Genomic DNA, 25,898 nt, shown 5'->3' with positions numbered 1-25,898 from the left:
GGGCATCGTACATGTGTGGTGTCCTGCTGTGCCACTCTGGGCTGACCTCTTGGCAGGCCACTCCCAGAGGGAGCAGATCTCATGTATTCTGTGGACGGCTCAGGTATGGCAGGGTTGCAGTGGGTGGCTGCAGGTGGCCATCAGGTCCCCTTTGGGGTTCTTGCCAGTCCCTTTCAGCTGGTCATTCTAATTGCTGGAAGGCCAGCTTCTCTCCATCCCATTTCCCCACTCTCCCTAAGCGAACAAATTCCCAGTGCTTTCCAGGCTTAGTTTTGGGCAATGTAGAGGACACTCACACAATTGTAGTGCTTCATATATTACAGCTCGTGTGCCATTCCTGAGCCCTATAGAGTTTTAAAGAACAAGCCAAAAATTACATAAAATTGATTTTATGTGTTGTCTAGTAAAAAGTAAAGCATAGACCCATATTAAGAGCTACACAATACTAAGAAGCCTCCAATATTTGTTATAATGATTGAGTCAGTCTTTAAGAGGGAGACAGCGTCATGATGAAGTGTAGGATGTGAGGTCTGATACCCTGTCCACGCTGCCCCACTGAGTGCATTGCTGGCCTCTAAGGAGTTAAGATCACCCCTTCATAGTCGGAGTTTCCGGAGAGCAGGAGCACTTGTAACACTTGTGTGCCGAAATCGATGGTACAGATGCCTGTGCCATAGAGGAGGACAGGGCCCAGGGTGCCCCTGAGTGGGAATCTGAACTCCTGAAGCTGGCTTTTCTCCGCTGGTCACTGTTGTCACTGGAGCTTAAAGTGACCGCTGCCATGCCCAGCCTCAGGACCCCAGACGTCTGTCTCCACTGTTGGACGTGTGTCATCTCTTTAGCTGACTGACCACTTGAGAGCATCTGTCTCACCAACATACTGGGGGTCGTTTGCTTACTTGAAAAGATATTGGATGCTTCAATCAGTATCAACAGGTATTTTTGTTTAAGATGAACGATTGGTTCTTTGGGAGAATTGGGACTCCATTGTTGAGTTTTTGCTGTATTTGTTGACAGATAGGTATCACCAGCTCTGGTTCCTGAAGCTCAGGCCCTGGGCTATGTCCTGTCCTGTCCCTCACGCTGAAGTCTCGCTCCCTAGCAAAGCATAGGTGTCTGCAGAACACCCCTGGATAAATCTCAGCAGGTTCCAAGTTCCAGAAAGAGAAGAATCAAAACCTTTTTAGTATAAGACCATCTAAAGCGGCTGCTAACCCACCTGGTACTGTTGGTACCTGTCTGATACTTTCATCTTCCCCCCGTCTGCACGGCACATGGCACCTATGGGGGACTCCGTTCCGTTTCTCTGACGCTGTCCTCCATCTAGTGTATATGCATCGCAAGCCACATTTTCATCCCGAGGGACAAAAGAGCCAGAGTGTCTTGTACTCTTTATTTGAAAACCAAAGCAGTATAGATTGTTTTTGTATTGTAGGAGAAAAGTTGGATTGTTGGTTTCTTTCCGCAGATCTTATGGACGATCTGTTTTATTCCTGATTAAATATTACCTTGCTGAGACATACTCTCTGACCTGCACACACCAGCAGGGATTGTAATAAATAAAATTCTAAAATAGAAACAGGCTCAATTAGTGAAATCCATAGATTTAGGAGGCACTATTTGAAAAGAAAATCACTTACTGTACGCTTATATTGAAACTTTATAAAATATTGTAGATTTACAGAGTAATTGGCCTATTAGTGGTAAATCATTGAAGATTACTCCTCTTATTGGTCATTTTATGTCAAAAATATTGACAGCCTTCTGAATAGTATCATGTTTATAGGGTGTTGTTGTGCAATCATTAACCTTTGGCATTTTCTTGAACACGTGGAAATGAATTATAATTTTCCAGTGAATTTCTTCTCCCCTGAGATTTGGTAAATGTAGAGGCCACATGCCTGAAAATTTCAGAGTGAGCATATGTTTTCCCTCCTGAAATGAGAGTCATCAATAACAGACTTTGGAGAGGAAATTTTACGTACTATCATGTAACTGAGACGTGTGTGGAAGATAGAACTTAGCTGATCTAATTTGTGATTTCTGGTATGTTATTTGGTGTCATCTTCTTTTCCATGCTAGCCTTTTTTAACCTGTGTTTGCTGTTTTCAGGTATCGCATGTACAGGAAAAGCCAAACAACAGGCTTCCCTTCTCTAATTACAATTTTTTCAGCACCAAATTACTTAGATGTATACAATAACAAAGGTAAGTACTTTCAAACCTTCTTGTAGTCTCATACTATGTGCACTGATTTTCAGTCTTGTTTGAGTTTGGAGCTGGAGCTAAGCCCTGCTAGCCATGCTTTTTCCCTTTCTCTTTCCAGTTCTTACTTGGTGCAAGTTCCAAGTTTGCAGTCAGAGCCCCAGGTGTAGGTGGGCAGGGGTGGATCCCAGCACGGGTGCTTTTCAGTGTTTCCTAGGACTTTTCTGTGTGTCAGGGCTGACCAGCACTCCAAAGTAGATACAGACTTTGGAAAAAGTCATAGTTGAAGGTAATTCAAAATCATGTTCCTTAAAAAGGATGTGGATTTCAGTAAGAGTGATGTGACTGTGTATGTACAGAGTGTGCCTACACAGAAGCTGTAACTCACAATTCAGATTCAAATTGTGTTTGTCGATAGCTATGTGAGTCAGCTCCCTGCTGGGCGTGGCATGTTCTTTCCATAAAGCTGCACAGCAACAGCCCCTCCACCTTGCAGCATGCCCCATGAGTCCCTGTGGTCCAGCACCTGCAGGACTGCCCACTCCGGAGGTTGTGCCCTGGGTGGACCTTCCTTCCAGGGGGTTTTTGATTGGGCTGGTGTCCAGGATACTGCAAAGTACAGCAAGTGTGGGAAGGCACCAACTCAGGGGGCTTGGCCTGCACCTCAGACTGGGAGCGTGTCTGAGCATGACTCTCAGAGAGTGGGAAATAGGGGCAGGAGGAGGACAGTCCAGGAAGCAATGCCCCTGAGGTGGGCAGCCCAGGAGGATATGAGCCATCTGAAATCCTGGGGCTGGAGGCCACTGCCACCCCATGAGGTGTGCTGAGTGGCTTTATCCTGAAGGAAGCCTTGACCACCATTACCACAGGTGCCTGTTCAGTGTCCGTGGTCTTTCCCAGGTGGCTGCCTATTTCCCTTGTGTCCCGTGCCCCTGGCTGGACATCCACCTGTCCTCCTCAGAGGCGGACCCTTCCACCGTGTCCCCTAGAGCTCTCGGGGGTCCTGGTCCAGAAGGCGAGCCACGTGGAGCTCAGTGCCTGCACACGCCACCTGTCCCTCTCCCTCCACCCTTGAGCTCCTGCAGACCCCATGTGTGGCCCTGGTGACCGTGATGGGCCCCACAAAGCCAGAGGGCCTGCTGCACAGGAAATGCCTTGTGGCTCTGCCACTTTCTGGACATGAGACACTGCCCTTTGAGTGGCAAGCGGGGTGCAGAGAAAGAGGACAGGTGTCCAGGTGACTTGCTAACAAGACGCGACATAATGTGACTTAGTGTGAACTCAAGAGAACCAACAGGAAGTACGTTCAACAAGGGATGATTTTTCTAGAATGGCCAGAGGTGGCTTTGCTTAGGAAAAAATATGATCAAGATATTTTAAAATGGTCAGTATTTGATGAGAAGGAGAAAAAAAGCCAAGACTGTGATTACTTTTGGCAGCCAACACTGTACTCATTAACCAAGTGAGAGGTGATCCTCTGGATTGGACGAGGACTCCCAATCTTGGAAGGACAGGGGCCCTAAGATGCCTCTGAGGAGTGCGAGGCTTGCTGGGTCAACTGTAGAATCCTGTAATTTACTGTAAGTTTATAAAATACAAGTTCAGGATTTGTAATCCTCTGTGGCATTGAAATATTTCATGCCCAAAAAAGACATTTCCTTGTCAGAGACTGGTTGCTAAGGAGCATACACTATCCCTACCAGTCTTCTAACAGCCGAACACAATCCAGACAATAGAAATGCAGACTAAAAATGCAGAGATTGTCTCCTCTAGTAAAGGACTTGCCTCATTTTTGTTCTGTGAGGCACCGAGTGACATAGCCTCGCAGGGCACAGTGCCGCCTTTACACCTAGTTTGTGTCACAGCTCTGTCTCTGAGGTAACAGGGAAGGGACTCAGACATCAGTGCATCGCTGTCCCCGAGATGCTGTGGTCCTTTACTTGAGTTTCAGCCTTGGGGGAGATCATGGGCTTTCAGGAAGGGGAGAGAAGTATTTTATTTTGGGAATCTTTTTGTAAAAGAAATTCTTCTGAGAGAAAAAGGTAAACTGATAGGAAGATGAAAGATGTATTCTTCAGTTTGAGCATAATTTCAGAAGACGTTTCTGTAAAATTTCTGAAGCATTGTGCTGTGTACTGTATGTGGGAGGGAGTCAATTATCTACCACAAAGTGCAGGCTACTCCATTTGAATAAAATCATTGTTACCTAGGACGTTCAGAAGCAGCGTAGTGAAATTCGGTTACAAGCACTGCAAAACACAGCCATGGGAGAGTACCAAGTATCTCTGAGTTAGCCGTCTGCTTCTGAGAACCCATGGCTGTGCAAGACGGGGAATGGTACTCCAATCGTTGTTACGTAGGATTGGTTTGCAAAGCTCCAGCGGACTATCACAGCAATGACACCGACTAAATGAAGGATGAGAAAAGGGGCTTTCCTCTGCCATTTAAAAGCAGGTAGCCATCATGGTCAGGTGTAAATTCAAGGGTCCAGGAATTCAAAGGGCAGTTTTTTCTGTCTACAGTTAATAGGTAGCACCTAGAAGATGCGGAGGGGGGAGTATCCCTCCCTGGTGTAGTCCCATGAATCCCCCTGGACCACTAGGGTGACTTCCTTACCCACCTCTCTACCTGTGTTTCTGACGACTCCTGCAAAATGCCAGAGCTATAGATGTAGTTTGGAATCACAGCTCTGCCTTGAGTGAAGCTTATTGAATTTATTGGATATGTGGTGACATCTATCTAAACAAGGGAAAAGATGTTGTTTTGTGAATAATGCATGAAATTGTTTAGAAACAAAATGTGGTGTGCTCTTAAGATATTATCATAATTCACTATTTCATGTCATGATGGCACATGCAGTGCCGGACATATTCCTCTTCAGCTTCTATGTATTTATCTCCCCTGCCATCCTGACCATCCTTTCCACCTCTCTCTGGGCAAACCGTTTCCCTTATTCACCTGTTCTGCTCAGGTCCCTGCACTGCTGGGTCCTTTCTGCCCTCCACCCCTTCACTCCATGCTTCTTCCCCTCCAAATAATGTTTCTTCCCTGATCATTACACCATCCAGGTTTCTGGCATTGAGCTCTGCGATGGCAGTCATTTTCTCCTGTGCACTTTTCCCTGCTTAGCTTTCCCTTATATTTCAAGTGCACGGCAGTCAGAGTATAAAGAGCTTGAGACATGAGGCTTTTAGTGTTCAGACTAAAGCTTAGCCTTGTGCCTTGTACATGGCCAAAAGCCAATAGAATCATAGACTCTGGCCCTATTTCCTTGGGAATTAATGACAAGGGAACTTCCCAGTGACAGCTTATCAGTATTGACCCAGAGATCTTTATCTCATTGGAAGCTACTATTAAAACCAGCACTGACACCCATTCCAAATCAGAGGTGAATATTGCAGAATGCTTTGAGTAGATGTCTAAATGGCTTTTTTCTGTGAATTTGTGACCCTACTGGAGAGCTACTTCCAAATTACCCAAATACACTAAAGAGGAGAAAAATGCAGTAATGACCCAAAGCTTTGTGTTTTTATAAGATGCAGCCTGTAAAAATGACTTGCCCCCTTACACTCACAAATTTAACAACTTTTGTCAAAAACTCCATACACTGAACACCATGCTAGGTGTTGGGGATATAAATCCCAAGAAATAGATGTGGCCTTATAATCTGGTAATACGATAGATATTAAGTTTTTCAATAAATATTTAAATGTGTTTGAAAAACTGTAAAGACAAGTATAGCGTGCTAGGAGAGTAGAAATTAGGATATGGGGACTGGGAATGTTTACCTGCTTAAGTGACACCTAAGAGTACAATCATGGAGGATCCTAAATACTGTGGCAGATGTAAACACTGCTTTAAACAATTGTTTTTTTACCCAAATGTTAAAATGAGTCTCTGAAAAAACATGTATTATATACCTTGATATAAACAGTCAGATCCTTTTCTTTCCAGAGATGCAGCCATGATTCAGCAGAATCTAACGTAGAAGGAAGGTGTCCACAGTGGAGCCTTCCCTATGGTTTGCATGAGCTCCTGGAGAGGGAGAGTGGTCAGTGTGTGGAAAGGGGAGGGCAGGCATTGTAAACCAGAGGTTCAAAACGCAACACCAAGAAAAGCTAACAGACTGTAAAATTATGGACACTGATCAAATGAAACGTTTGGGTTTGTGAGGAAAATCTCAGGGGAAACCAAACTAATTTAGCAACCAAGACCAGAGATTACATTGACAATGAAGAAAAATAAAACAGCTCAGTATTGAAACATTAAGGAAAAGATTCATGGAGATTAGGTTTAGCACATGGACAAGAAGGACATTGGTAGAATTGTGACATGCACAATTCTGTGGTTTTTGAACAACAGTGTGATGTTTTGGACTTTTGAACTTGACAAGAGTTGCTAATCAAAACTTTTTAGTCATGGGCTTTGGGAAGATACCATTTATGAATAAAAAGAGAATCACAGCTTGGCAGGCAGGAACCAAGGTGGCGGTCATGTCAGTACCTGGGAGCCGGTGCAGCGCCCAGGAGCCAGCAGGGCTTCAGGTGAGTGCCACTGGTGTGGTGGAGCTGTTGTGCACTGTGAGCTTCATGCCTGCACCCCTGGGGTTCTGGGCCCAGGTGACCAGATCCTTATCTACTCAGGTTGGCAGGAAGGGGAGCAGAAGCCTTGCCCAGCCACCCCGGAGATCATCTCCGTCTGTCGCTCTGGTGGGGATAACATAGTAAGACTAGAAGACCCTATGGAGCCTTAACTTATTAGTTTATGTGCAAGCCCACTTCCTTACGGAGCTGTACTGTGTGTGCAGCACAGCCCCTGTTCTCTAGTCAAAGGCTGTCCTGAGAAGATGTCACCTTTTGCATTGACACAATGTGCTAGAAGCGTTACTGTGTCCTTGTAACCAGAGACATAAATAAACCTCAAGTTTTTAAACTGGATGCCACTCACCCAAAGCCTTTGCTCCCCACCATGGCTCTCCTGACCATTGCTTTTTGCTTGCCATCTTCTCAATCGAAAGCTCTTTGTGGTCTTAAGCAACTTAAATGTGAGCATGTATTTATTGGTAGCATATTAAGTGTAAGCAATTTTATTGGTAGTATTGCTAATGAATTGTAGGCCATATTCTTGCTTCGTTGTTTTGCTTTGTTTTATAACTAAAGCAAGATGGTAAGACTTTACCCCTCAAAAAAACCTCATCTTTTTGTTTATCTAATAGATGTTCTTATTTTTAGCCCTGTGAGTGTGGTAGGATTTAAACACTAAGAAGATAATGTCTTCATAATGATTTTAAATCTAGGAGATACCCAGTGTGAAATACAAGAATTTATGAAGGAACAAGGCAGAACCTATGCCCAGAAATCTTCACACTAACTTTTTATTACCATTATGACTGGGTAGAAAAGAAATCTATTTAGACGTTTAAGACTGAAGAGAACTTGACATGGATTTCAGAGGTGAGCAGGTGAGTGGAGTGCAGGGCTCTGGGCAGTGTCCTTGCCCACATGGTCCTTCACTGTGTAGAGTCAGCTTCACCATCACAGTCAGTATCACTGTCACCTTGAGTAATGTAGCTCCATATACTACCTTTAAACCCTTACGTCGGTAATACTCTAGAAAGGGTAAGTATTCCCTATTCCTTGGGTTACTATGCCTATGCTGTTGGCTTTGTGTCAGGTTTACTTTAATAATAACATCTTTAAGCACTTAGCATGCGCTAAAGGTTTGCAAAGAGTTCCGACCTGTGAGTGTGTCTGATCTCCCGACATTATGACGTACCCTGCCATCTTGACGTTCCGGCTGGAAAACAAGGGCATAGAGCTTGCAGCCTCTCCCCAGTGCTCCTCAGAGGTGGAGACTCCTCAACCCACTGTCCCGGAGCCCAAATTCTCCCGCCTCTGCTTAGAACCCAGTTGTGGGAGAGGTCTCAGGATTAGGTGTGCAGATCCACTCTGCAAGTTGTGACTGTGCTGTGCTGCATGCTTCCAAAGAGCTTCCATAAGAGCGCAGCTTTGGGATGAAGAGTCGTTTGTTCCCATGTTAGAACTACATGAGTGTTACATGTCCAGGGACTTGCATCGTTAAAAGAATGACGCTCAAGTACCCTTCATGTTTTTCTGAAGTAAAGAGCCTGTTGTTATCTGTTGTGCACACCCTGGCCCACTCACCCTGGCTCTTGCTGTTATCTTTCAGTGTGAGCAAGCCTGCAGGCCCCTCTGTGAGTGAGTCTGTGGTAGACCAGCTTCCTCCTGATTAACAGGAGGGAGGGCAAAGTAGGAAATAACCCATGAAGATTGAATGCATTATTATTACGTATTTTTAATTGAAATTACCTACATCTAATTATGTAAGTTTGCTCTAACAAATACCTTTCTTGATTTCTTAAAACTCACCATTACATAGTTGAAATTTAGTGAGTGAAACAGTTGTGGACCTTCAAAGAAGTAATAATACAGGGAAATACTTGTTTGTCTAGAGGTTTGCTACACAGTGCTTGGGTTTCAAGGTCACAGGGGAACCCTTAGGAAGGGACCATGCCCAACTTCCCTTGCCAGCACTTCCAGGCATTGCCATCTGGACTCACTGATGGTTACATTCTTGCTAATGATTACATTCTTACAAAGGACAGAAACCTGCTACTCTAGAAATCCAATTCTGTAGGAAACATTTATCGGGGAGGGGAGTAGTCACAATGTAGGTAGTGTTAGACACATTTAATTTATTATCTAGAAAGATTAGACCCGCACAATGTCAAATCATCCACCATGATTTATTTCCATAGTAACAATGCTGACAGCAGATGTAGGGAGTTACCAGCTCAGTGCAAAGGATACCTTGGGATCACAATGCAGAACCAACACAAGCGACAGCCCGAAGCTTGAGACCTAGTGCAAGCCTGAATGTGAAAGGGTGTCCTTTGGTTCTATGCGGATGGCACCAGTGTGTGGGGCAGACTGGCACTATCAGTGGGTTGCAGTGATTGCAGCAAGCTATAGTTGTGGTGGCCACTGGGCCCACACCTTCTCCTTCATATCCTGAAGCTCTCTGTTGTTAGTCTAGGCTCAGATAAGCCTTAACTTAGCATTACAATAACACAGATTGGAACAGAAAGCAGTGTATCAGCTGACACTGGAAAGGAACTCACCAGTAGCTCTTTCTTGTTAACAAGAAATAGTTGATGGAAGACATTCAGATTCTCTGTGTGAAACTGTGATGCCAATAATGGTTCACGTTGGTTAACTGGATTTGAGCTCATTCCAGGGATCATCTTTTGGCCCCCAGCATGAAGATATAACACAGAAGGTAGGATCATAAAGTGACAATCAAATTAGATCGACTTCTCCTCCTTGGGTAATTTGAAACTGAGTCAGTACATCTCCAGGGTGATGAGTATTTTATCTGCTCACATTATCATGTGCTAATCATTTTTGTTATCATATTTGATATGTCATGTGTATTAACATATTTGATCTTTGTACTTTGATAAGGAGAGGTGAGTAGGTATTATCATTCTTATTTTTAAGTTTGAAAGGTAAAACTCAAAGGAGAAGAAACATTGGCCCTTGTTCATACAATCACTCTGACAGAGTCAGTGTGAGTTCCATTTCTACCTATTTTGCACACTTTTTTGACACTTTGAGTCCAGCCTCTGAGCTGATGTAGCACTTTCATTCCTAAATTGCTTCATGTTTCCAAAGACTTCTGTTAGCTGTGTGTATGAACCCTGATGGGACACTTTTTATGTTTCTCAGAACTTCTTGGTGGTTCCCAGTTTTTCTTTCCCCTTTCCATCTCCCTCTTCTCCTCACTTTTGTGTTTTCTTTCCTTTATCTTCTTCAGTTGACACAGTTGTGGGCACGGGTGATAGAGCTCAGTGACATAAGCGCCTGCCTGGCAAGTACGAGATCCAAAGTTTGATTCCTGGTTACAAAAAATTAAAAAAATAAGTAAATATTTAAAAAGCCATGCACAGTTGAGCATCCACAATGTATTAGATGTGGACCCTAACCTAACAGCGTAAACAACGAAAGGGCTTCATGCCTCTTCATTTCTAGCATCATTTTCCTTCTACTGCTCCCCCGAAATTCTGTATTTGAATAATACCCTGGCTCAGAGTTTGCTGGTGCTGTATTAAGAAGCCAGGAAGTAACAGCTCATGCGCTATTAAAATAAGGCTTTTGTAATTTTGCAGGCATTGACACATAAGATTGGCTTAAATTGTTTCACAGAAATGTCTCATGCAGTCTCCTTCCTTCATGTATGTAGGATAGTATCCAACTTCTATGTAGCATGCTTATAATAAAGTTAAGAAAGACACTGAAGTAGCATGAAGGATACCAGAAAGGGTAAAGGAAGGTCAAGAAAGCATGCACTAGGGGCTGGGGATTTAGCTCAGCAGCATAAGCACCTGCCTTGCAAGCAGGCAGTTGTGAGTTCGATCCCTGTACCGATAAAAAGGGAAAAAGACAAAAAAAAAAAAAAAAAAAAAAAAAAAGAAAGAAAGAAAGCATGCACTACCCGTGAGAGAGAAATTGGGTAACGGGTGCACTTGAATAGGAAAGGGTTCTAGGTGGTAACATACATGTGTGTCCTCAATGCATGCAAACAAACAGAATTTTGATGCTTTGAACACAAAAACAAGAGGTGATTAATAGCTATGAGAGATGAACATGCAAATTTCATTATAGTAAACTTTATGGTCTATATGTATTGCATAGCATGAAACACATCTTAGATATGCACAGTAAATTTTATTTTAAAAAATCATCTTAGTCTTTCAGCTAAGATATAAATTGTTTGTATGCATTAATAATAAGAATCTTAGATTGTCTGAAATATAGTCATTACAGAGAACTTACTTAGAATTTTCCCTGGAAGAATTCTGTATTGAGGACTTAATCATGTAGTAATTCTCATTTTAAATTTCTCATGCTAAAGATTAGCGTTATGGTTGGAATACCAAAAAATTGAATTACTGAAATTCATCTTTTAAAAAAACAACTTAAACACATACTTTATGCCTCAGCTTATGAGTTATGGAATAAAGAGCTTAAAGGGCAATCCTTCGTTACCAAACACAGTAACCAGCATGAATTGATGTTACTCTTCGCCAAAGTCCTTAATAATAATTTTAAAAAAGAAATATTTTTAAACAAAATGCATCATGCAAGAACAGGACAGGGATAATGAGGGAATTAGAAGTCAGCTATAGGGATGCACGAGATTTGGCTTTGGGTAAATTAGTGGAGGCTTCTCAGCAGCAGTGTTTGGATAATGTCTCCTAAATTAGGAGCTCTGTGATCTTTCCATTCCTGCCTGGTTTTACTTTGTCACCAGCTTCCCGGGTGGTAACAGTTGTGAAGAAGATATTAACAAATGTTACCAAGTTCTTATGAAATAAAAGTTAACAAAAGTGTCATATTTTTAGATAGGGGAAACCCCTGTGTTTTACAGACCTGGCTCTGGTCTAGTAACTTAGCATGTAGCTGGGCCAGCCGAACAGTGGGATAAGATGAATTGTGTTCTTCAAGTTTCACTGTGTGTAAGGAGGAAAGTGCTGCTAAAAACGGTAATACACCAAGCAGTAGATAGGCCCTGGTTCCCAGCTGGACTTCCACAGAAGGTGCCGCTAGAGGACCAGGGCTCTGCAGGTGTGGGAGGTGTCAGTGGGCCACATGACTGCAGAATCTTTGCACATTTCTGACCTCACCAAAGAGCTCGTCCTCAGGCCTTGTGGAATTGGTCTTCTCTCCATTGCACCGTATTTTCTTCTGAGATTCTTCACTCCTGCAGCTGCAGGAGAAAAACATCTGTTCCTGTGTTCTCTGGTCTTCTCCAAACCGTGGTGAATAACAGAAGGCCCATGTACATGTCACGATCTTTCCCGGGACCTACAAGACAAGTGTGAAGTCACGTGAGGTTGTGGGAATAGAGCAGCTGTTAGTGGCTGACTTCTGTCCTTTCTGTTTCTTACATAAGGCTTCAGGAGGTGGTCTCGAGTGACTCCTGAAGTGCATCCATTTATATTATGCACTGGAGATTACTGTCTTTCAAGTAGCTTAGGGAGACAGTGCAATCAGAGCTCTGGTTGTGCTCTGCAGTTCCAGGGACCAGGGGCAGCCGGCAGCGGGGGAGGCAGAAACGGGGGCGGAAGATGAGATGCTAACTGCAGGTGTCGTGACTGTGCATAGCTGGACTGATTGGGGTTTTTTTTTCTGCATGTATTCTGGTGATGCATAGTTATTATACAAAAATACCAGTGTATGAGTAACTTATTGTAAGGTTATTCAAGAAATATTTCTGCATGAGTATGTTGTATTGCTGAAAAGAAAAAAGAGACATTGATATACTTGCATTTTTAAAGTTATTCTGTCTTAAGTTTAGAGAAAAACAAGAAAAATATTGATAATACTGATCAGTCACTGCACTCATGATGACATCTTCCTTCTGGAAGTTTGCTGACATAGTGCAAATGAGAAGGGGTCATCTAAACTGTCTAGTGAATCACACGTGTGTGAGGAGACAGCGCTCGCGGAACTTTGGTCTCAGCAGTACTCCATGTTAGGGTTCGTCCAGTGGGCTGGGCTCTTGACTTTTCCGCTGAGTGTTTTCTTTAAGGGAGTAAGGGAGGAGAAAAAGTCCTGTGTCCCCGACAAGGTAGACATTGATTCTTGTTGTTAGGTGAGCAAGTATGTTAGACTAGAAAGAGCAGTGGATTCATACTAAATTTATACTAGAATTGAGGTTTTCAGCTTTCTAAGTGGGACTTGGGCAAATAACTTCGCTTCCTTATCTTCAAAGTCCAAAAACTTTAAAAACTACTTCTGAGAAGTGTTTTAAGACTGATGATATAATTGTGCAGAGCCAAACATGATACCTGGCATATAGCAGGTGCTCAGTAAATACAGCTCTGGTTAAAATTATTTCTATTGCTAATAAAAATATAGCAGTGTTTCTTTATCAATAGTAGTACTCAAGTAAACTGTGTTGAGCCAGTGCTGAATAAATACATACTCCTGCTTCAGCAGCAGTGGAGCAGAGCTGTCACAGTCTGGACAAGCCCTACCTTCTCATGTGAATTTGCACCCTATGGATTTGCGGGGAAGCTAGAGCCCCTTTAATCATGAATGCCACTGTCCAGATTAAATCAGTATACCAGATAAGTCAAGTGTTCATGCTTGTATAATTTATGAAAGGCACCAGAGACTACTGCAGAGGGAATGGATTTGGTGTCAGGAAAAGCTGAGTTAGAACAGAGCAAGACCTGCCAGCACTGAGTGCCTGATCTTGAGCGAGTACCTTCCTTTGTTCCTAAAGCTCCTCTGCTATAACCCAAGTGTTGGCACACCTGTTTATCAGATTGATTTTGAGGATACCTCTCCCCATCCTCCGTGGTGCTGTTAATTATAACACACCTTACCTTAGTTTCCACTAGGAGTGAGTTCCAAGACTCTGCATGGATACCGCAATCCAGTGCCCTCCTTTGCACCTTAAGTTACCTAGCTCACGATGAGCACTGTATTAGTTCCTGCGGCTTGGGCAAATACCCACAGCTTAAAGGAGGAGAAGCTTATTTTGGCTCACAGTTTCTGTGGATTCGGTCCATGGTTGACTGACCCCCAAGGTAGAAAGGACATGGTGGAAGGACCTGGCACAAAACTGCTACTCAGTGCATGGCAGCTAGGAATCAGAGAGGGAAAGGCTCCAGGGACAGGAATGAACTCTTCCAAGTCACAGCTCTAGTGACCATCTCCTCAGGCCCATCTGCTAACAACACTGAACCATGAAGTCGTCCGTGTTGACTTCACAGATGGGCACGACACTCTATGATGTGCAGTCACCTTCAACACACATGAGAATTTGAGGAAGTGTTTTAGATTTAAACCATAGGGAATACCAAAAACAATGTAAATGCTATGAGAAGAGTCATGCTAAATCATAGATGGATTAATGACAAGATAAAGAAGGTTGTACATTTTCAGTACCAATGCTGTTTTTCTTTTGGAATATTTTCTGTTTAAGTTTTGCCCAGTCCACAGTGGAAAAGACGTGAACAGTGAGGCCAGCTGTCCTGTTCCCCCTCCTACTCAGCTGACTGAATGTTAAGAAAGAGTGGGGGGAAATGAGAGCAGACATTACTCTTTGAAAAGACAATTTAGAGCCTTAAAAGTTGTTTTGAAAGTATGAGGATCCATGCTTACTGTAAACATGCAGTATTCAAAATGATAAAGACATTCCCTGCAAAGCCAGTGGTCAGGATAGCACTCAGCAGGCACTAGAAATACTTTGCCTCTCTCTCCCGTCCAGAAGTACTGGAATGGTAACTTGCCATAGCTGTTTCTCATTTCCTGTGCTTTTAATATCACAGTGATGTATTCCTGGGCCCAGTGATAGATAGAATGACTGATATCGAGTAATATGGTTTCCAGATATCTATGCCGACCCCAGTAATGTACAGGAAGAAGAGATTGTCACTCTTCATATGTGTGTTGACTGCACTGTCTACAGGTCCCATCCCTGGTTTGTTACTTAATGTTCCCTGGATCATGGGAGAGAGCAAAGTCCTTTTTACCTGTAAGCTGCTTGCGATATCAGGGTGTACAGACTGCAGGTCACCAACCAATACAGCTGTTTCCCATACTCTGCACAGATCAGGTCTACCTTTTGGACTGTCTGAACACTGGCAACAGCATCAGAGGGCATTGCCATAGTGTGGATGAACAGCGTGAAGAAAAGACTAGAGAAAGCAGAAATAAAAGAGGACAGGGAGGTTAGGCACTTAGGACAGATAACCATGATCAAGGTTAGGTAGTAAAGACACCATGGGGGTCTGAGGCAAGACTAAGTCTAAGAAGGAGCTATCATGTCCTCTGAGACACATCAGAGAAGGCATGTGGGAGGGGACGTGTGTGGGCCCACAGGAGGCGCAGGAAGGATTCTGGCATTCATACATCCTGGAAACCTGCTGGGACAGTGAGCCCAGCTGGAGAGCCCTGCAATGTTACAGGTTTCCTTCCACAGGCTCTGTGTCAGTGGAGAAGCTCCAGCTCAATAAATACCCAGTCACTTTTAATGAGCAGGTTTCTGGCTGTCTTCATTCTATTATCTGTAGTCAGTGCTGCACCCTATTCTTATGTAAAAGTCAACGTAAACACATAATGAAATGACTCCTTGTCTCTGTATCTTCAAGCCCCCCATATAACCAAGAGCAGCTTCTTGGATGCCATGGAGGAACGCATCAGTAGCTTAACGCTAGTCATGCCAAGGTCGAATGATAAAGGGAAATCTTGCAGTGCTCTGCAAGGCAAAGGGGGTGTGCTTTTCATATTTAAAAGGCTGTCACTTAGAAGCAGAACTGTACTCGTTCTGTAACTGTCCAGAAAGCAGAAGTAGAGCCAAGGTATAGTCATGCAAGTTTTCAAGCTGTGATTGTCACCCAGCTTACTATCATCTGTTCACAGAATGAGTGGCCCTATAAAAGTATCTTTTTCAGAAGTCAAAGATAGAGTCTTACCATTCTGTTCTCCATGGAAAGTAATCCAAGCACTTTATTAAGTCAAGAAAGCAATCTAACTCCCATTATTTTGTGAATTCTACTGGAATTAAAGATGTGTATTTTTTTTTTGAAAAAAGAAATTCAGTTCAATTACTGGAGAAGATTCTTAAATTATGTCTAACTTAGCTACACTATCTTTATTTGTGTCATTAGGTGTTAAATAAAACTAGAAGCGCCTCCTATCTGCAAAAGGGGTTCCACCCATTCTTGAAAGACACTTGTTTAACTGCTTTATATATTTGCTAAATTTACTGTTCATATATTTTGCACTAGCATATCACATTTAATGAAGCTTATGCAGAATAGTGTTAGCATTCAGGACTGCTTAAGCTATTTGCTTTGATGCTTTGAAACTTAAGTGTCAGACAGTAGACTTTTCTAGATCAACAAAAGCCATGCTTGTGGCAGAGATACATGCTATGAGTCTAACCTGCCTCCTCTTTGTCTCCCTTCACTGTTCAGCCGCGGTATTAAAGTACGAAAACAATGTCATGAACATCAGGCAGTTCAACTGTTCCCCACACCCATACTGGCTCCCGAACTTCATGGACGTCTTCACCTGGTCTCTGCCGTTCGTCGGGGAAAAAGGTGCGTGGTAAAGTCGGAAATACCCGCAGCAGCCAGAGGGGTGGGACCGCTGTGCCTGTGAACCCAGCGCGGCCAGGCCCCAGGCCTCATCGGCAGCACTCAGGGATGACACAGAGCAGCTGTGAGTGTGAGATCAGCGGGCATACGAGGGCCTAGGGACAGGAGGGAAGCTCGGGGAATGGGTTCAGTGTCTCAAAAACGAGACTGAAAAATGACGGAATGCCTGATCTTGAGCAACAGTGGCCACCTCCTTTCCTTCCCAAGTCATACTTGATTTTACAAATTACCCGTCAAATTGCATTTTCCATATATTTCAGATGTGAATAGTAATCATTGTACCATAATGTGAGTTGTTACTATATTTTGAAAACACTATGAAAAGCAACAAAAAGTACCTTGCTAAAATACAAGGGCATCACTGTGTTAGGGGTAGAGGACACCGCTAAAGCTGTCTCAGCAGCTGGTGGCACATGCTTGTCGTGCCTGCGCTGGGGGAGGCTGAGGAACAATGATCTCAAGCTCAGTGCCAGCCTGCCCAATTAAGATTGAGACTGTGGCTCAGGGGAGGAGGGCGCCTTGCAAAGGGAGCTCGGTGCGAAGGCCCTGGGCTGGTACTGCCTGTTTCTGAGATTCATGCTTTTTTCTTCTCACTCCTTTGATCCTTCTCCCCTTTCCTGTCCTCCTCCCGTGCTCTTCTCTCCCTTGCTTGTTTCCCCTCCTATTCTCTTATCCTGAGTTCCAGGGAAAAGCTAACATTCTCTAAAGTCCTACAATATCTAGGCTTTTTTTCCAGTAAAATTTGGAGGGTGGTTAAACAGGACCAGTGCTGAACTGTCCGTGGGAGATCTTCCCTGCGATGCTCAGATCTGCCCCAGGAGCTCCTAGCTGTCCCCAGCCACTTCCTGTGCTGGCTCAGCCGCTGCACATGGTGCACACCCGTGGTCCCTCTGGAAGTCACAAGTGGGACCCTAGCCAAGCTTGGGAACCCAGAATGAACTTGCATTGAGTGTTTTCTACAAGTTACTCAAAATTTGAGCAACCATTATAAAATAATATATTGGTAAACAGGATTCAGTTTAGACAGCTAACCAAACTCTGGATTAATGCTGATCCCGCTGAAGTACTACTTCTTATCATATCTCTTCAAGACAGTATTTTTAATACCCTTCTACATTGAGTATTACTTTCGGAGGGAGAACGGACAAGCAAAGAAGCCTTCACACGTTAGAACTCAACTCGTGCATAAAGCTAGATAAGCCTACTTGAACCCAGTTGCCTAAATTTCTGACTAAAATGTACCTATTTTAGAGTCTTTTTGGAAACCAGTTAATAATATTTATATCATCACATTCACTTTTAAGATCAATTATATCCTCAAAAATGACTTCAAATATACTAGTTCATCAATCCATGATTTTTATTTAAACACAAAATGACATAACTATCATTGTACAGGGTTATCTGGGAAATTAAAAATTTGAAATGAAAATCTGGTATTCACTTGATCCATGTGGAACAGAAGTTTATAATCTAATCTAGATCATGCAACAGCATTGTGCAAATAAATAAAAACTGAATGATAAACGCTTGTTCTCTCAAGGATTTCTAGCTGTTCACATCTGTCTATTCAGGTTGTCCACTTCCCATTGACCAAGAGCTAATAAATTTCAGTGTAAATTTTCCTAAGGATGAGATGATATCTGTTAAACAAGAAGCACTTAGGACCTCAGGGCCAGTTGGTGGCCTTTGGCGCGGTGGCTGTTACTGGCTGTGCCTCTGCATGGTGGGATGTGTGTCTACAAACCTGGCTGACCAGGAAGGCCAGGGTAGCAGCAAGGATTGTGACACAGGCTCTGCTCTCCATTTCTTCCCTCCCGTAGTGACTGAGATGCTGGTCAATGTCCTCAACATCTGCTCTGATGATGAACTTGGGTCAGAAGAGGACGGCTTTGATGGTGAGACCCTGGGTCCTTATACTGACCCTAATTGCTATCCTTATCAGTAAAGTTCTAAGGTTTGCCTGTGTTTAAAGTCTAACATACCACTGTGAAAATAAAGAATTTTAGTTTCTATTTGCTTTTTTAAATTAAGAAACGCAGAACATGAAAGACTTTTGCTGTTAATTTGAAGATATTGTTGAAATCAAAAACCACTTTAAAAACTATCTTTCAGCAGCTCATGTTGCTGAGCAACACTTTCTGGCTCTTTGAAACAGGTGCCGTTTGTTTCACTGCAGATGCTGCCATCGGCTGGGCCACCAGAGTGCCCTTCAGTGAAGTGTTCTATCACTCTCGTTTCTGGTCGTGATAGAAGAAGGCATTTATTATGTGTTGATATGTTGGTGGCCGGGGATGATGCAGTGGTTTCTACATTTGTAGTATAAGTGCTGAGTAACCTGTGAGAGGTGCTTGGGCTGTTTTCCAAGATACTTTTTGGTATTCTGTGATTTCATAGAGATACTTTATCTACAAGTGACAAAGATCCATGAGCCTAGATGTGAGGTGGGAGTGGCTCTGGGTCTTGGAAGAGCATGCGCTGTTTGTTGTGAGCGGAAGCCAGCAGGGACACTGCCCACTGGGTACTGTGCTCTGAGCACTGACACCTAAGAATCTGCATCCATCTGATTCATATAGGAACAGCCCCAGTTAGTAAATCCCCACTTCAGCCAAGTTCAGTAGCCAGTGTTTATGACATAGGCACCAAAGTGCGACATCCTGTGAAATAAGACTGCAGATCCAGGGTGTTAGTTATTATGTACTCAGCATTCATTCAGAAAAATACCCATTGACTATCTAGGATGGCCAGATACCGTCCACACATTTGCATGGCCGAGTGCCACCTGCCCAGTAAACTCCACTGCCTCTACTCGGTACCACCTTCCTTCTAGGGTGCACTCTTCACCAACCTTCTCCATAGCTTGCATGGCAGGATGTATACGGGGATTTATTGTGCTCAACAGCAATCGGTTGCAATCCAGGTGCCAGGCCCACCCGCACTGGCATTAAGTCTACTGGTTCCTATGCATGGGGCATGCCTGCTTTCCTGTACGAGCACCATCAGCATCCCAAGTCTTAGTTCAGCCCCAAAGAGAGACAAGTAACCTGGTCACACCTGGAGCACCTGGCCTCACCTGGCCAGGTGAAATGGGTGGCTTAGGCCTCTTGAGTTTCTTTCATTTTTCTCCAGTGGTCCATTTCCGTTCACTTACTCAGTGAGCTCTGTCTCTTTCTGAACACTTTCTTCTGCTTCAATATAAATTATTTCCACAAACTACATTTACAATAAAATTTGTGTTTTCTACCTTTTAAGCATTACTGTGCCACAGGCTGGAAAAGTTCATGTTACAGATCCCAAGTGTCTATCCCTTACTGCTGCCTACTTTGGGATGAGCAGAAAGAGGTCAAAGTACTACTCAGTTCTTCCTGAGAAAGGTGGGTCCCCTTTCCCCGTGTTCCTGTCTCTTGGATAGAGCATACCTCATTCAGCAGGTAGTGTGTGACTTGTTTTCCTCTTGCCTTTTTTTTTCCTGTTGTTTAAAGTTTGTTGCTTTGTGTTCCTGAGACCAAAAAGAGGCGGTAGCCAGCCCCCAGGGTTTTGTTTTAATCATCCAGATGGGGACAGGTATGGAGCAGAGGCCCCTGTGTCTGATGGCACCCAGCACGTTAACAGAGCCACAGACCTGGTATCACCACTTGGGTCACCTTTCCCTAGGAAAGGAGTTTTAAGGAGAATCTATAGTCAACAAAGAAAGGGCCTATACATACCTGAACGAGAAGAAGCTGGTTTGTTAAGGAAAAGAAATTTACACTCTGTTTTCACTCTTTGTGGAGTGTTTTCTGCCCTCTGAATAGTGTGGAATCAGTGTCCTGACAATGCCACCTACTAGTGCCTTAACTGAAGTAGGCTGCAAGGTGCCTCCCGCTTGAGAATTAGGGACCCTGCAAGGCTGAGACTGAGATACTCAGAGATGCCCTGCGCTGTTGTTTCATAGCAAAACTTGCCTTTAAGGGGAATAACACAGAAGCTCATTGCTATTCCAAATGCATTCTGTGCAGGCTGCTATACGAGTTGGAGTGAATGATCAGGAGAGCCCTGGCTCTGCCTTTAACATGACATAGAAGCCCAGGCTCCAGGAGCCACGTGGAAGCCTCCTGACCCTTGGCCGTCTTTGGGCTTGCAAGTCATCAGCAACCGATACTGAAGTCCCTCAGCCCTGGGATAGAGTTTCTGTCCCCACAGCCCCTCTCCCACCATGCTTGTCTGTGTGTCACTGGGTGACCCTGCTCTGCTTGCCAGGCTCCGTGTCTGCTGGCCTCCAGGAAAGCAGGAGTCAGCAGACATCAAAGACTTCACTAAAGCTCTGACTTAAGTCGCTGCTTATTTTAAGAGGGGCCTTGTCTTGATGAGTCACGTATCAAGAGTACTCAACATGTTGCCCTATATCCAGTGTCAACTGAAAAGTCAGAGGCGATGGCTCCCTTGCAGGCCATCTCCTTAGCTCAGCATGCTGACTGCTTGCTATCTGTAGGACACAGCAAGCAAGTATTGTCCTCCTTGTCTTCAGATCTGTTACCTCCTTTGGCCCACTTAGTGATAATGACCTAAGCTAAGCTGGCAGCATGGAATAACACTGGAACTTACTAATTTCACCATTTTGGCCAACAAAACCTGGTAATCACTGTCATTTACTTTAACTGTATGAGGCACTTTATATCACCTTTAATCTTTTTTTTAATTTAAAGAGAAAAACAAAACAAAACAGTAAAAGGCTAGAAGTAATACAGAATTTCAAGAGAAAAAAAAATACAATAAGAATTCACCAGTTAATAGATCACACATTATCATCTTAGAAACAGTTGTGCAGATTATAAAATTAAAGCATACAAAGTGGACATTAATACAGTGAGATTGCAGTCAGTTCTGCTTAATGATCCAAGAAAAACTCAGCAATACGGTTCTCTATCCTACACACTTAAATATACTTGCAGTTATATCCTTTAGATCACTTTCCTTCCTCTCTTTTTTATGCTAACAATCACATATTTTGGTTTCCATTACTCCCACAGTTCTTATAACTTTTTCTTTGAAAAGGAAAAGAAAAAAGATTAAAAAAAACCAAAAAACAAAACAAAACAAGACAGACCAAAGAAAAACCCAATGTGACAAAGCAAAACAGAGTCAGAACAGGAGGATGGACATAGTGTATAATGCAAAAAAAAAAAAAGATTACTAGGTGATTAACAATGGTTACCATTATGCCTCTTGTTATCCTAAAATGAGTTGCCTATATCAGCTAGTATAAAAGAATTGAACAAAACAGTACAGAAGACCAATAAAACCCACATTGGAGAGCTTACAGGATTCCAAAGAAGATAATAGTCAAACAATAACGGGCATCATAGAATATCTGGTTGCCTTCCAAATGGTTGCCTATACCCTCAAACTTGATACTGTTAAGCAAAACAGAATATAATAAAATCAGTCAGAACAAGATGTGGAGAACAACACAGGGGTTCAAATCAGGTTAACAGGGAAACAGAAACGTTACTATAATCTATCACACTATTTTAAATTTAGTTTTCCCTTAGTTAAAAGATACTAAGAAATAAATTAATTTTAAAAAAAAGAAAAGAAAAAGGGGGGATTGAGATTTAAAAAAAAAAAAAACATATCAATAGAACAACACCGATCAGAACCAAAAAATTTAAGCATCATTGTGTTTCACCACCAGGTAGCCTGACATTAATAGTAGTTACAATAGTGACTCTTTCCTTGAAATATTTGAGTCTAACTTCATATACTATATCACCTTTAATCTTCAAAACAACCTTTTCCTTTATGAGTGATTACCATCCTCGTTTTACATGTAAGGTGATGGAGACTGGGTAAGATCCAAGTGTACGCTGATACAGCTGGTAAAATCACAACCCAGTTCAGACTAACTTCTGCCAGGTTCAAAGTTGACTTTATACACCTGAGATTGCAGGGCTTGAAGAAACAGCAGCTATTTAAAAAAATAAAATAGTGAACAGACATGCAGTCCTTTAGTTTCTCCTGTAGAATGTTGTGTAAGTGTTTCATAAAGAAACAGATTCTGCACTATCCTTTGACCGTGAACTCCTATGCAAAGGAAGCAGCCTCAGTCTGCCTGCTTAACTCAGCCTGTTCCGAGAAGGGGAAGCTTCCAGTTGTGCTGAGTGGACAGAAAGTCCTCCAGTTTGCACGGCTTCTGGGATAGAAACTGCATCTCGGTGCTCTTGTCAGCTTCTGCCTCCCAAGCACAGGAATCCAAGGACCTCTGAAAAGAGCTCACTGCTTTAGACTGGCCTGTGGGTTTTGTTTTTTTTTTTTTTTTTTTTTAATGTTGAAAATAAAATTCAAAACTTCTGTTATCTTGTACAGCTTGGAAGCCGTTTAATGCCAGTGAACGTCTTGACAACCTAATTTATATGTACTGGAGCCTGTTTCCTGTTTGCACTTCTGATTTGGGATAGTCTGGTTCTCATTTAAGCTGTCATTCACTGAAATGTTTTGAAGGAAAAAGAAACCCAAGTAGATTAATCTCATTTGGTAGTGAACCCTGCTTAACGGAGAAGACTCACTCCAAACCGGGGCTCTGTCCTGGAAAGCTGACAGGACGGTTGCGGCCCTGTCCCCCAGGGCTTCTCTGTCCTTTGGTCCAGCTACAGTAAGCAGTGAGCTGCAGAAACCTACAGAAACAGCTTTGTCACTTAGGAGTATTCATTTGGAATTTCTTTTAGGTCTTAAAGTCATAGACGGTGAGATCACTTTTTCTAAAACAAATTATATTTAAAAGTATGTATGATAGGTCTCAGTAACAATAAAAAATTGTAGAGATGAAACTGAGATCCTGCAGAACAGAAAGGAAAGAAGAAAATAATAAAACTAATATATTTCAAGCCAAGCGTAGTTTCAGGCAGCACTAGAAAGACCTGATATTAAATTAGGATTTATGTCTGCTTTCAACTGAAGAGCAAACCACATGGTAGAACCCTTATCCTTTCTGCACATTTGTGCCTTAACTTTTGTTAGCCACAGCAAGTCATACAATATGGGATCAGAGCACATTTTCCTGATCCTCTGCAAAACCAGCTAAATTGCATACAAGGAAAGTATCTGGCTCTGAACTGTTGTGGAACTCTTGCAATCTGATGTCCTGGGTTCCAGGTACCCCCCCCCCCAATCACATAGAGCTCTCCCAGTGCCAGGTTTGGAAATAATGGAACTGACATGCTGTTTTCCTGGTCCTTGTTCAGGACCTCTGGAAGGGTTCGCTGATAGGATTTAATATCAAAGTTGTATATATTGTCATGGCAAATGTATGGCCCACTCGAAAAACATTTGAAACTAATAATTCTTGTGCAGGAACATTTCAGGACCTAAGGACTACCAAAATCAAGCAGTTATTGTCAGCATATAATGACAGCCTCTAAATGAGACTAAAAATTTGAGTGAGATACATAAATTAAGAAGTCAGAAATCACCTCTTCTCCATCAACTATGGCTCACATGATAACAGCCGAAAGCTGTGTGCCTTTGGGGGCTCAAATGATTGTTGTATTTCAGATTCCCAATCTAAGAGGAGAAAAATTGCATACCCTGTAATAACTGGCAGTTGAAAGGTCTATATAAAAGTTTTTTAAAAATTATTTAGCAGTGTTGGGAACCAAACCCAACATCTTGAACATGCTAAACAAGTGCTTTGCCATTTAGCTATACCCCAGCCAAAAAATACTTCTGTTGATATAGAAATTTGAGAGCAAAGGCTAGGGGACTTGAACAGGATGCAGTGCAGTAAGACTTATTGCACCCATTTGGTGCCTGACCTGAAGCTGGTCAGCAGACAAAACCTTTGTGCCCTGTCAGTTGTAGTGATGATGCATGCCTTTAATCCCAGCACTTGGGAGGCTGAGGCAGGCTGCACGTTCAAGAACAGCTGGGGTTACACAGTTCAGGATAGCCTGGACTGTATACAGAGACCATGTCTCAAAACAAAATAAAGCAAAACAATTTATGCCCTTAAAATTAACACAAGATGAAGTCTGAAAATGAAAATGAAACATTACGACAATGACTTTGGTTATCAGACATTGAACTATTAAAAGGAAGTATATCCAGAATTTATTGTAACAGCACAAAATGAATTAAAGTCATTTGGAAAAAGTTGAATAAAGCTCATTTTAATGTGCAACTATTTCATTTTATATATTTTTATCGTTACATTAAAATATCCAGAGTATCTTTTGTGCTGTATATACCGTAAGCAAAACACACATGGGCCCTGCCTTCCTCCACCTTCTGGTGCAGCAGAACAGTAATTAAACCATGTTAAGCACAACAGTGAGAGAATGTAGGAGGCAGGGAAAGGGAGCGCAAAGCAGGATGAAATGCTTGAAAACCAGAAAAACGCGAAGGCCTTCCTTCCTGTCCTTTCCTGCTTCTGAAAAGTCCAGGAAAAAGACTTGTGTATTTTGCTGCTTTAGAAATTTGAGAATATGAGAATTCCACATAATTTTTCAAGGGAATTCTATAAAAGGGTTTCTATCATTTACCAGTTCTAACTTCTCCTTTTTATAATAACCGAGTACTGTGTTCAGGATGTGATTGGAGTAGGGGGAGAGGAAAGTGCATAAAACTAATGTCATGTAGTAACTTTTTAAACTTTTAAACTTGCAAAGTTTAGAAACTTTGCAATTTCTTCTCAGGCTTTTGCTAATTAATTTGGCAGCTTATTCCTGATTTTCAGCTGCCCAATATTTTAGTGACTAGTTTAGAAAATAAATCACTTTTGTCGTGATGAATTTATTCTTCGTACTTTATACTCTTTATAACATTAGGTGGCTGCTTTTCTATTGCCCGTACACCTTAGAAAGCAAGCGGATCGTTATGTCCCGGGGTGTTAACATTACAGCGGGTGGGGCAGCGAGGGAGCAGTCACTGTGTGGAGGTCAGCTGTCCTGTGGGAACCCCTTCCAAGCCCAGCCCTCATTCTGTTCAGGGACAGAGGTGTTAGAAGTACTGGGATCCCCGTGTATTACAGCGCAACAACTTGACGTAGACTTCTTTCCTAATCTCCCAGCGTAATCTGCACATTGCAGGGAAGCTTAGACTTTGCTGAATAAAGTCACAGAGAATTAATAGGAACCTGGATTTGGTGGTGCTCAGCTGTAATTAGTGCTGGAGAGGGTGAGATGGGAGGATCGCTTGGAGTTCAAGGCCAGCCTGAACTGCACAGTGAAACCCTTCCTCCAAAAGACACACGCACGCACACACACACGCACACAAACTGAGAAAGCAAGCTGTGTTTCTTAATAAGAAAGAAAAAGAGGCGTGTGCTCTTGCTAATGTATTCTCTGAATGAAAGACATGGACGCAGAGGGCTGTGTGTCGTGCTGAAGGTGAAGGCCATATTTACTTACTTCTGTCTGTGGAATACCTTCCCTTTGGCAGAGATGAGAAGCCAGCTAATAAGATGACTAGCAGGGCAGTCTTCACGGACACAAGCAGTGTTGCTTTCTGAAAACCAGCACACC

General features: G+C 42.8%; 1 protein-coding gene across 3 annotated transcripts in view; it reads left to right on the top strand.

The window, feature by feature from the left end:
• Ppp3ca (protein phosphatase 3 catalytic subunit alpha) overlaps nucleotides 1-25,898 on the top strand; it is a 238,270-nt gene that overhangs the window by 192,002 nt on the left and 20,370 nt on the right. For all 3 annotated transcript variants that reach the window (XM_063260549.1, XM_063260548.1, XM_063260547.1), the window contains exons 8-10: nucleotides 2,113-2,207; nucleotides 16,219-16,344; nucleotides 18,225-18,299. In XM_063260549.1, coding sequence (XP_063116619.1) covers nucleotides 2,113-2,207; nucleotides 16,219-16,344; nucleotides 18,225-18,299 — 296 coding nt within the window. The remainder of the gene's footprint in view (nucleotides 1-2,112; nucleotides 2,208-16,218; nucleotides 16,345-18,224; nucleotides 18,300-25,898) is intronic.

The sequence above is a fragment of the Cavia porcellus genome, unplaced genomic scaffold (assembly GCF_034190915.1).
Source record: "Cavia porcellus strain 051 isolate PalLab524CR breed Dunkin Hartley unplaced genomic scaffold, mCavPor4.1 scaffold_14, whole genome shotgun sequence".
Classification (NCBI taxonomy): Eukaryota; Metazoa; Chordata; class Mammalia; order Rodentia; family Caviidae; genus Cavia; species Cavia porcellus.
Note: the sequence above shows the minus strand (reverse complement) of the source record. Positions and strands in the feature narration are given on the sequence as shown.